Source organism: Bufo bufo, chromosome 6 (assembly GCF_905171765.1).
Source record: "Bufo bufo chromosome 6, aBufBuf1.1, whole genome shotgun sequence".
Taxonomy (NCBI): Eukaryota; Metazoa; Chordata; class Amphibia; order Anura; family Bufonidae; genus Bufo; species Bufo bufo.
This window is the reverse complement of record NC_053394.1, coordinates 397,814,032-397,826,938: the sequence shown is the minus strand read 5'-3', so window position 1 is coordinate 397,826,938 and position 12,907 is coordinate 397,814,032. Positions and strand designations below refer to the sequence as shown.

The window sequence follows — 12,907 nt, the reverse complement described above, 5'->3', positions numbered from 1 at the left end:
ATGCGCCAAATGTTCTCTATAGGTGAAAGATCTGGACTGCAGACTGGCCATTTCAGTACCCGGATCCTTCTCCTACGCAGCCATGATGTTGTGATTGATGCAGAATGTGGTCTGGCATTATCTTTTTGAAAAATGCAGGGTCTTCCCTGAAAGAGATGACGTCTGGATGGGAGCATATGTTGTTCTAGAACCTGAATATATTTTTCGGCATTGATGGTGCCTTTCCAGACATGCAAGCTGCCCATGCCACACGCACTCATGCAACCCCATACCATCAGAGATGCAGGCTTCTGAACTGAGCGTTGGTAACAACTTGGGTTGTCCTTGTCCTCTTTGGTCCGGATGACATGGCGTCCCAGATTTCCAAAAAGAACTTCGAATCGTGACTCGTCTGACCACAGAACAGTCTTCCATTTTGCCACACTCCATTTTAAATTATCCCTGGCCCAGTGAAAACGCCTGAGCTTGTGGATCTTGCTTAGAAATGGCTTCTTCTTTGCACTGTAGAGTTTCAGCTGGCAAGGGCGGATGGCACGGTGGATTTTGTTCACTGACAATGGTTTCTGGAAGTATTCCTGAGCCTATTCTGTGATTTCCTTTACAGTAGCATTCCTGTTTGTGGTGCAGTGTCGTTTAAGGGCCCGGAGATCACGGGCATCCAGTATGGTTTTACGGCCTTGACCCTTATGCACAGAGATTGTTCCAGATTCTCTGAATCTTCGGATGATGTTATGCACAGTTGATGATGATAGATGCAAAGTCTTTGCAATTTTTCGCTGGGTAACACCTTTCTGATATTGCTCCACTATCTTTCTGCGCAACATTGTGGGAATTGGTGATCCTCTACCCATCTTGGCTTCTGAGAGACACTGCCACTCTGAGAAGCTCTTTTTATACCCAATCATGTTGCCAATTGACCTAATTAATGTTAATTGGTCTTCCAGCTCTTCGTTATGCTCAAATTTACTTTTTCCAGCCTCTTATTGCTACTTGTCCCAACTTTTTTGGGATTTGTTGACACCGTGAAAATTGGAATCAACGTATTTTTCCTTTAAAATGATACATTTACTCGGATTAAACGTTTGATCTGTCATCTACGTTCTATTACAAATAAAATATTGACATTTGCCATCTCCACATCATTGCATTCAGTTTTTATTCACAATTTGTTTAGTGTCCCAACTATTTTTGAATCCGGTTTGTACATATACCCATGCTGGGTGAAAGAAATATCTCTCTAAAAGACAACTTTTCCCATTTTTTTTATACAAGGTTGTCATTTTAGAGAGATATTTCTCTCATCCAGCATGGGTATATGTAAAAATACACCCCAAAATACATTTCCCTACTTCTCCTGAGTACGGCGATACCACATGTGTGACACTTTTTTGCAGCCTAGGTGCGCAAAGGGGCCCAAATTCCAAAGAGTATGTTTACGATTTCACAGGGCATTTTTTACGCATTTGGATTCCAGACTTCTTCCCACGCTTTAGGGCCCCTAAAATGCCAGGGCAGTATAAATACCCCACATGTGACCCCATTTTGGAAAGAAGGTATTCTGTGAGGGGCATGGCGAGTTCCTAGAATATTTAGTTTTTTGGCACAAGTTAGCGGAAAATGATTATTTTTTTTTTTTTTTTTCTCTTACAAAGTCTCATATTCCACTAACTTGTGACAAAAAATAAAATTTTACATGAACTCACCATACCCCTCACGGAATACCTTGGGGTGTCTTCTTTCCAAAATGGGGTCACATGTGGGGTATTTATACTGCCCTGGCATTTTAGGGGTCCTAAAGCGTGAGAAGAAGTCTGGAATATAAATGTCTAAAAATCTTACGGATTTGGATTCCGTGAGGGGTTTGGTGAGTTCATGTGAGATTTTATTTTTTGTCACAAGTTAGTGGAATATGAGACTTTGCAAGAAAAAAATAAATAAAAAATTTCCGCTAACTTGTGCCAAAAAAAAAATAACTTCTGTGAACTAGCCATGCCCCTCAAAAGTGATCTTTATAGCGCCGCAGCGATTTTACGGTGTTTTTGCAGTGATCAGAAAAAATAATAATTTCTGTCACTGCGGTGGGGCGGACTGAACGCAAGTGTGCGCACAAGATTAGGCCTGATCGGGCGAACACTGCGTTTTTTTGTAGAGCCTATAGAACATGTCCTATTCTTGTCCGCAATTGCCGACACGAAAAGGCATTTTCTATATAGTTCTGGCAATGTGCGGATCCGCAAAATGCGGAAAGCACATTGCCGGTGTCCGTGTTTTGCGGCTCCGCGGTGTCCGTGTTTTGCGGATCCGCAAAACAAATACGGACGTCTGAATGGAGCCTTACAGGGGGGTGATCAATGACAGGGGGTGATCAGGAAGTCTATATGGGGTGATCACCCCCCTGTAAGGCTCCATTCAGACGTCCGTATGTGTTTTGCGGATCCGCGGATCCATGGATCCGCAAAACACATACGGACGTCTGAATGGAGCCTTACAGGGGGGTGATCAGGGAGTCTATATGGGGTGATCACCCCCCTGTAAGGCTCCATTCAGACGTCCGTATGCGTTTTGTAGATCCGCGGATCCGTGGATCCACGGATCCGCAAAACACATATGGACATCTGAATGGAGCCTTACAGGGGGGTGATCAATGACAGGGGGTGATCAGGGAGTCTATATGGGGTGATCAGGGGTTAATAAGGGGTTAATAAGTGACGGGGGGGTGTAGTGTAGTGGTGTTTGGTGCTACTTACAGAGCTGCCTGTGTCCTCTGGTGGTCGTTCCAAGCAAAAGGGACCACCAGAGGACCAGGTAGCAGGTATATTAGACGCTGTTAACAAAACAGCATCTGATATACCTTTCAAGGGTTAAAAAAATTGCATCTACATCCTGCCAGCGAATGATCGCCACTGGCAGGCTGTAGATCCACTCGTTTACCTTCCGATCCTGTGAACGCGTGCTCCTGTGCCGATCGGCGTTTGTGACCTGGCAGAGCCGCCGCACTGACGCCGATTGGCGATAGTGTGACGGCACATGGTTAAGTAATTAAAGAAAAATGTTAAAAATAGAAAAAGTGGCAAGACATATTTGGTATTGCCGCTGTGTCAAAAAAAGCCATTTTTGTCACCTTACATCACAAAAAGTGCAACAAGAAGTGATCAAAAAGGCATATGTCCCACAAAATGGTACCAATAAAACAGTCACCTCATCCCGCAAAAAAAAGCCCCTACATAAGAAAATCGCTCAAAAAATCAAAGAAAACTATAGCTCTCACAACATGGAGACATTAAAACATCATATTTTTTTGTTTCAAAAATAATATTGTCTAAAACTTAAATAAATAAGAAAAAGTATACATATTAGGTATTGCCACATCCGTAACAATCTGCTCTATAAAAATGTCACATGACCTAACCACTCAGGTGAACGCTGTAAAAATAAATAAAAACTGTGCTAAAACAACCAATTTTTTGGTCACCTTGCCCCATAAAGTGTAATAATGAATTATCAAAAAATCATATGTACCCAAAAATGGTACCAATAAAAACTTCAACTCTGCCTGCAAAAAAACAGCCACTGCACAAGATGATTGGCAGATAAATAAAAAAAACTATGGCGTTCAGAAAATGGAGACACTAAAAAATAATGTTTTTTTTCAAAAATGCTTTATTATGTAAAATTTAAACAAACAAACAATGACAGTAGACATATTTGATATCATTGCGTCCGTAACAACCTGCTCTATAAAAATATCACATTATCTACCCTGTCAGATGAATGTTGTAAAAAAATTAATAAAAATAAACCGTGCCAAAACAGCAATTTTTTTGTTACCTGGCCTCACAAAAAACGTAATATAGAGCAATTAAAAATCATATTTAACCCAAAATAGTACCAATAAAACTGGTACCTTATCCCCTAGTTTCCAAAATGGGGTTAATTTTGGGGAGTTTCTACTGTAAGGGTGCATCAGGGGGGCTTCAAATAAGAAATGGCTTCTAAAAACCAGTTCTTCAGTCTTCCGAAAACCTTACGGCGCTCCTTTTCTTCTGCGCCCTGCCGTGTGCTGTGTTATTGAGCTTACCTTACAGGCTAGTTTCACACTAGCGGCAGGGGACTCCGGCAGGCTGTTCCTGTGGGTGAGCAGCCTGTTGGATCCGTCCTGCCACTAGTTCAGGTGAACCCTTAGACTGCCGCTCCGTCCCCATTGACCATAATGGGGTGGAGTTCCAGAGGCAGCACTACAGCGCACGTCGAGAGGCAGCTGGAATATTTAAAAATCACGATGCTCGGCACATCGTGGTGTTCGGCCGAATACCGTGTGTGCTCGAGCGCGATGCTTGAGTCTCCTCCTCACACATTTGTTGGCTGCTACACAGCCAATAAACGTGCAGGTAAGTACTGCAATTCACTGTAATGCCGTAGCCATGTTGGCTGCTGGAATTATAGTGATTGGCTGGCCGGAACGCGTCATTGGTTGCTATATAGCTCCCGATGACACGTGTTTGGCTCAGTATTAGTCAGTGAGAGCTGGAGAGCAGAAGGGAGAGAGAGTGTAAAGATTGTTTTTTTTACTTGTTATAGACCCAAAAGTACTTTTAAGGACAATTGTGTGTGGCAGGCATTCACCTGACAGAAAAGAACAAGTAATTATGTGGCTGGAGGTAGATTAGACGGTCAATGGATATCAATTTTACTGCAGGCCAGTACAAATACAGGTCAAATACATATGTTTAAAATAACTAAAAATATTAAATTGGATTAAAAGCATGGCTAACAAAATCCCCCCTCTTGAAAAAAAAAAACTAACGATAATAGTTGAAATTCGATAACACGTGGTCGTCACTGGTGTTGAATTCCTCCGAGGCCCCAAACATTAGGCATTCACCGGACAGAAAAAAACAAGTAAATATGTGGCTGGAGGTAGATTACACGGTCATTGGATATCAATATTACTACAGGCCCCAAAAATTATTCATTCACTGTACAGAAAAGAATAAGTAATTATGTGGCTGGAGGAGAAGAGGCAGGCCTGCATGCATTCAATGGTGGTAACACCAAATCCACATGGGTGCCACGGATTGAATGCTTGACAGCCGTCAGAAGGTTCACCCAGTGGGCAGTAAAAGTTATGTACTTTCCCTGCCCGTGTTTGCTAGACAACCTGTCTGTGGTCAGATGTATCTTGGCACCGACACTGTGTGCCAGAGGTACATTCACTTGCTGCTGAACATGGCCATATAGCTCTGGGATGCTCTTCTGGGAGAAATATTTTCTTCCGGGACCTTCCATTGCGGTGTGCCAATGGCCACAAATTTTCTAAAGGCATTTGAGGTTCACCAGTTTATATGGCAATAGTTGGCGGGCTAGCAGTTCTGACAAACCGGCGGTCAGCCGTTGGGCAAGAGGGTTATCCGACGTCATCAACTTTTTACCCTTAAACATTTGGGCCACGGAAGCCTGCCTTTTGCCAGATGAACGCGATGCTGGCATGGTGGAAGGTGGAGTGGAGGACAAATGAGAGGAGAAGGAGAAGAGGCAGGACGTGGAGCGCCGGGAGTGTGGCTTTGTGGGTTCTGACGGTGTTGCTCCCACTGAGCTCTGTGATAGGAGGCCAGGTGCCTTCTTAAGGCGGTCGTCCCTAGGTGAGTGTTGGGCTTACCGCGACTTATGCGTTGACAGCACAGATGCTGCAGATGGCAACACCATTGTCACCAGCTGACACGTTAAAAAAAGCCCACACTGCGGAGCCATGTGCCGGTGCCCTGGGAGCGCCAGATGTGACCGTGCATGGTGGATGGCTCGCTCCAGATACATTTGCAGTCTGCTTTTTGCCTCCTGTGCACTGCGAGTTCTGCCCGCTTCTCCTCCTTATCTGCTGCTCCGTCTCTTCCTCTGAACTCCCCTCCTCTTCCACTCTTGTGGGCACCCACATGACCTCCATCGACACGTCATAATTGTGACCTTCACCACCACTGACAGTAGAGATCTCGGAGTAGGCAGCAACAGCGGGGACCACCCTCCTTGGGCTGATCTGGGTACTATCGTCAGACCGCTGGGTGGCGGCCGTTGCTACCTCCTCTTCCTCATCCGATGCCAAGAATGGCTGTGCATAGGTAAGGTTTCGGAATGGAGGGGAAAATAATTCCACTGACTCGAGTGGAGGGGCTATGGTGGTGGTGTATTTGGGTGTAATAAAGGGTGTATTGGAGTGCCGGTTCCTTGTAATTTTTGAAAGCCCTTTCCCTTAATACATAGGCTTTATGAGTGTAGGAGTCCCACTACCTGAACAATTGTACAGCAATGTGAATGAGGCCCTCCTATATGGGATATACAGGTTGTATCGGAGTGCCTCTTCCTTGTAATTTTTGGCAGCACTTGCACTTTTTTCATACAAGTAAATATTGTGGGGATTCGCTCTGGTAGGCAGGTTAGCGGATGCTATATAGAGGCAATGGACCAGGTTTTAAATCAATCTTCAGTGTTTATTCACACACATAACATAACCGAACAGTCCCTTTTCAGGCTTCGTGCTTGTTCACACACAGAAAAAACTAAATAACATTTACCTGGTATCCTGGGTGTCAGTTCACACCTGGCTGAATGCTCAGCCTCAGAAAGTCCACTTGCAGGCTGTAAGGCAGCCTGCTCGCCTGACACATGACCTTCAGACCTCAGCGCAGAGAGCTCCCAAAACCACAGCGTCTCCACAGCTTCACTGTGAAGTGGAAGATAATCCCCTCAGCTGAGACTGCTGGCTGGGTTTTTATCCCAGCCAAAACCAGGCCTGGAGTGTGGGGAGACGCCACCCACCCTGCACTTTGGCTGCTCCCAATAAGAGCCGGCCCGGATTGGCTTTACAGCCTAACTAACAAATGGTGACACTTAAAATGCCGACTCTTACCTCACCGAGGCCAGGAATCTCGGTGACACATACCTTCCGTCATCGACGGACCCTTGCGTCTTCCTACAATATACAGGAAAGAATGTTTCCTAACAATTTTTCCTCTAAAATCGATATCATCTTCGGTTTGGTGTGTATTATTGTCAGTCTGTAAAAGTGGCGTACTACTCGGACAACGTCGCTCCCAGCAGCGACCTGGGAGTCCAAGATGCATCAAGACATCCTCCCCATGCTGTTACCACTGAAATTGTTTTGGGTTTCCATAAATTTCTGACCTTTTACTATAAACTAGACACCCTCCCCTCTTCAGAGCAGGGGGTGCCTGGTTTAATGCTCGGGTTCTCCCATTGACTTCCATTGTGCTCTATTGTGCTTGTCTAGAAATAGAGATCTCTTCTCTTATAAACAAAAAAGTGCTCCATCCAGTCCCAGTAGATCAATACAGAAAAGGTTTCTATTCTCCAGTATTTCTAGTACAAAAACCAAGCGGAGCCTTCCGTTTGATAATAAATTTAAAATCTCTGAACAGATTTATAGTTTACAAAAAAATTCAAGATAGAAACAATAAAATCCACCATCATCTTACTGCCTCAGGATTGTTTTATGGTGACTTTGGACCTTCAGGACGTTTACTATCATGTTCCGATATGCCAAAGTAATCAGAAATATTTAAGAATCTCTGTCTTTCTAGGGGATCGGTTATGCCATTTCAAGTTCGGAGATCTCCCATTCGGACTCTCTTCGGCTCCAAGAATACTTCCCCCCCATAACGTGTGCAAGTCATGTCAGAGGTCACAAAATACCTAGACCTAAAGGGGATTCTGATTATACCATATTTAGACGATTTCGCTTCACCCTCAGAGGAAATTCTACAATCCCACCTCTCTAGTGCAAACATGCTTTGGCACCCTGGGGTGGATTATAAACTTGAAGAAATCAGACCTATCTCCAGACCGAAGATAGCTCTTCCTGGGAGTACTCTTAAATTCTCATATTCTAATGTCCTTTTTACCCCTAGAAAAACGATCTACTTCAAAAAGTAACTCTGTTCTGCAGCCAAAGGACTTCCTCCATCAGAAACATTATGACCATCCTAGGCCTTCTAACAGCTACAATCCTCTCGGTCAGATGGGCACAGTCACACAAGGATCCTTCAAGCTTTCCTCTTATCCTCTTGGGACGGCACAAATTCCACCCTAGAAAAGCGCATTGTCATTCCAAATTCCGTAAAGAAGTCCTTACTGTGGTGGAGAGTAGACAAGAACTTGCAGACAGGAGTCTATTGGTGTCAGGAAAAACAGATGATCGTGACAACAGATGCCAGCGGTTCAGGATGGGGAGGTCATTCAGAAGGAAGAGTAGTTCAGGGCAGATGGGGAGAAGATATGTTGCATGCTTCCTCCAATCTGAAAGAACTTTTTAGCCAACTACAGATTCATTGTCTCCCTTCATACTACTTCATCTTCAAAACACATAAAAGTGTTATCAGACAACACCACTGCAGTTGCCTACCTAAACAAGTAGGGAGGAACCAGGAGTCGTTCCCTAGGGGCAGTGTCTCAGGACATTTTTCATTGGGCAGAAAAGAATCTCTTTTCCTTAACAGTAGTCCATGTTAAAGGAGAGAACAGTGTAATAGCCGACTTCCTCAGCCGCTGGACTTCGAAAGAAGGAGAATGGTCCCTGAATCTTCTTGGTTCCCCCTGTTGCTCAGGTTATTTGCAGGAATATTCTGGACCTTTCCATCAACCCCAGACCTTCTTCACTAAGGACCAATATTTCATCCCAAGGTAAATCAACTCAACTTGACGGCCTGGCGGGTGAACACCTCGACCTGAAGAAAAGGGGTTGAGGAATGCTGTAATTTCTAAGATGCTCTTGAGCCGGAAGCCTATAAAGTCTAGAATTTATTTAAGAACATGCAACGCTTTTTTGTCCTTTTCAAATAATTGCTTTCGCCAGACATTCCTCAGGTTCTAAGTTTTTTGCAGGCAGGATTGGATAAAGACTTCACAGAAATACCATTAATTCTAAAACATAACTTTTAATAAGTCATTAATAAAAGCCAATGGACCCTTATATTACAGAAAGAAAATATAAATCAAAAAACCTAAATGTGGAAATAATATTCCACTAGCCTACGTTTGCAGGATGGCAGACAAGTGTTTCCTAGGGCTAGAATCAGGGACATTGCCCCAATAGCCTATTAAACACTTGTCTGCCATCCTGCAAACATATGCTAGTGGAATATAATTTCCACATTTAGGTTTTTTGATTTATTTCTTGATTTATATTTTCTTTCTGTACTATAAGGGCCCATTGGCTTTTATTAATGACTTATTAAAAGTTATGTTTTAGAATTAATGGTATTTCTGTGAAGTCTATTCTAATCGACCATATTCTACTATATTCCCGTGAACAGGGCAAGTTTTAGCTGGCCAGCTACACTCTGTGCGAGTATCTCTTTTCTGGCAGTCTGTCTCTACAGTGGTGGAAGACAAAAGCTTTGCCATGTGCAAGATCTGCAGGATTAAAATAAGCCATGGACATTCAAACATAGGCACCACGGCTCTATTGAGCCATATAAAGCAGCATCAACTTTCACTGTGGGAAAACAGAAGTAGCAACAGCTACTAGTCTCCTTCTCATGGTATCCTTTGCAGCAGCCAGGCAGCATCTACGTCCAGTACAATGTTCTCTCAACTGATGGAGAATGTAGGCTGCTTATTGCTATTATCGCAGTGTGGCAGGGTGCACACCATATTGGAAATCGGGAGCAGGAACAGTTTTTTTTTTGGTTAGCCTGCATGTTTGGGTTGGCCTGGTTCCCACACCAGGCACGTATCTGCCTCTTGAACCCTCTCCTCCTTGGACATCCTCCTGTCCAAAACAGAAGCAGGGCAGAGAATCACTACCCCCCTCCCCCCCTTCTTCCTATTATGTGTATAGTGAAGCATTGCCATGCTGTTTGGCAAAAGTACCCACACAGCAAATAACTTTCAAAAGTGCATTAAGCAGGAAATATCCCACTGGCTGCTAACACATGCCCCTACATGGTTGGCACGATAAATCTAGTTGTGCAATGTTTTCTGAAAAAAAAAAGAGAATTTAGCCATTCTTATTAGGCAAGGACTTGCTGCAACAGAATAGTCTGCCGTGACACACCTTGGTACATGACATTTCAACTCGCTCGAATTACACTTTGCAGATGCTAGAGCTTCTATACAAGCAGTGTAAACCACTGGATGATTTTGCACCAGGCCACCTCAGCAGGGAGCACGTGTTGTTTCGAGGTCAGGCAGTGGCAGCTCATCAGAGACGCCTGTTGCACACTGAAGTCCTTTTGAAGAGGCCACAAAATTTGACAACAGGGACAACTGCGGCATAAACAGTGTTATCCCCCTGATATTTTTCTAAGAGCAGATGTTAATGCTGAAACAAGGGATGATGGAAGAAGGGTTTCATGATGGCAGACGGCTTTGTGACACCAAACCAGATGAATTTGTCCCCTGCCCGCATAAAAAACTTTTATCAAAATAAATGAGGCATGAGTCTGTGATGATTTTCACAGTTCTTCGACTGAGGCTAATGATTAGATTTGCCCTTTCCGACAGTGCCCAAGCCACTGTCTGCCTGCCTACCATCATGTTCAGTAATGTATGGCTGCAGCTGCCATCGTACCACTGTCTGCCTACCTTCATGGTCTATATTGTATGGCTGCCTACCTTGTTCTTTACTGTATTGCTGCTGCCACCGCTGCAGCAGCTATTCTGTTATGCTAATCCCCTGTTGCTACTCCCATTATCCCTACTACCACTACCATTGTCGCTACACAGCTGTCACTACCACTACTACCCCTAAACAATCGCTCGCACATCTACAGCCTTGTCTGTTCTATTACTGCTGCCTCTATTACTGTGGCCACAAGCCACTATTACCCTACAGTTTTAAATTCACACTGTACAGATGCTGCTCCCAATTAAAAGAAATACATTTTCACTTGCACAGCCACAAGTCACTTTTTCTTCTAAAACTAACATGTGTGGACAAACAGTGGCAGGTATCTTCCCCAGTTGAGGCATAATTTTTGGATGCTTGGTCCCAACAAGCCACAGTTTTTTTTGTTTGTTTGTTCCCCCCCCCCCAAATAACGTGTGCATTTAAACACCATCTACCCCAATAAGCTTTCTGGTATGAAAAAGCATAACAAACACGTTTTAAACACTTTGGAGGGATTTATCAAACTGGTGAAAAGAAACTAGATTGGAAAATGAAAGATGGAAGTTGATTGGTTGCTATGGGCAACCAAAGGAGCTCTGAAAAATGAAAGGTGGAATCTGATTGGTTGCTATGGGCAACTAAGCTAGTTTCCTTTACAGCAGTTTTGATGAATCTCCCCCTTTGTTTGCTAACGCCATCAAATATGCATTTACTCATAACTATATATGTCAGTGTCACTCTGATGTTATTTTCTATTGCTGTTATTGCGTTAAAGAGTTTAAATATGGGGAGGGGGGAGAATAAAAAATTTTTAAAAATAAAAAAAAAAAAAACAAAAAGCGATAAAATCTAGGTCCTAGGAGACTAGAGGGATATTATACACTAATTTTCAATTCCGCACCAAATTCATTCAGGTCCGCACCAAGCTTTTTGAAAAATTTGTGGATACTAAGTGAATTTTAGGAAGTTTGCTTATCTCTGCTTCAGAGTTATGAAACTCTCCTGAGTCACGCTAATGGTCCATTCTATCTGGGTGTACTAAATCTCCAGTGTAGTTCTATGAGATACAACCTCACACTGCTTTCCTCTCGCACCTTGTAAGAGCTTTCAGAAAGAAACCCATCACAAGTAGGAGACAGGGAACACAGGCTGAAGCTGTATCACATAGGAATATACTACTGCTACAGTTTGAGTTAGGAGACATCAATTCTAACATTAGCTGCCCTTAGGTAAGTGTAGTGTGATGTCATTCTGCACACTTTTGGGGTCATTTATGATTAGATGCTAGGGAGGCTCGTCCCCATCGTGGCCTGTTATTGGCTGCTCCTCAATGTTTTGATCCACGCTACAGGGAGATGTGGCCATGCGGGTATCAGAAGTGACGCAAGTTTCGTGGAGCGGGGTAAGTATAATCTATATGAGGGGCCCAGGTATTGGGGTGCATGTTTTATAATTTGGATAGCAACTCTAAGAATATTTCTGCCTTTGCTCTATTGAACTTTTCCTCACCCTGACCAGTTTCCCTGTCAAAACAGTTGAAAAAACACTCCCAAAGCATGATACTGCTGCTACTATGCTCTACTGTAGGGATGGTATTGGGCAAGTGATAATTAGTACCTGGTTTCCTCCAGAAATGAAGCTAGGAATTGAGGCCAAAAAGGTCCTCAATTCATTTGATCAGAGAATCTTGTTTTTCACAGTCTGAGAGTCTTTTCAGGTGCTTTATTTGAAAACTCCAGACGGGCTTTCATGTGTCTTTTACTAAAGAGAGGCTTCTTTCTGGCCACTGTTCCATAAAGCCCAGATTGGTGGAGTGCTGCAGTGATGGCTGACCTTCTGGAATTTTCTCTCATCTGCACACAGAATATGTAGACATCAGCTAAAGTGACCATTGCGTTCTTGGTCACCTCTCTTACCAAGGTATTTCTCTCCTGATTACTTTGTTTCGTGGGGTGGCCAGCTCTAAGAATCCTGGTTGTTCCAAACGTATTTTATTTAAGAATTGTGGAAGACACTGTGGTCTTGGGAACTTTTAGTGTAGCAACTTTTTTTGTCCATTTCTCCAGATCTGGGCATCCACACAATCCTGCCTCTGAGTTACCGTGTACAGGCAGGTCTTTCCTCCATACTTTTTTGTTTTATGCTCTGCTATGCATTGTCAGCTGGGAGACATTATATAGGTAGGGTTGTGTGTTTTCAAGTCATGTCTAGTCAACTGAATTTACCACAGATGGACTCCGGTCAAGATGCAGAAACATCTTAAAGATGATCAAAAGAAACGGGAGGTCC

At 43.5% G+C, this 12,907-nt stretch overlaps 1 protein-coding gene across 1 annotated transcript in view; it reads left to right on the top strand.

The window, feature by feature from the left end:
- The window catches only part of LOC121005760 (zinc finger protein OZF-like), a 39,413-nt gene that overhangs the window by 14,904 nt on the left and 11,602 nt on the right, over positions 1 to 12,907 (top strand). The window contains exon 2 of the mRNA XM_040438528.1: positions 8,613 to 8,688. Coding sequence (XP_040294462.1) covers positions 8,613 to 8,688 — 76 coding nt within the window. The remainder of the gene's footprint in view (positions 1 to 8,612; positions 8,689 to 12,907) is intronic.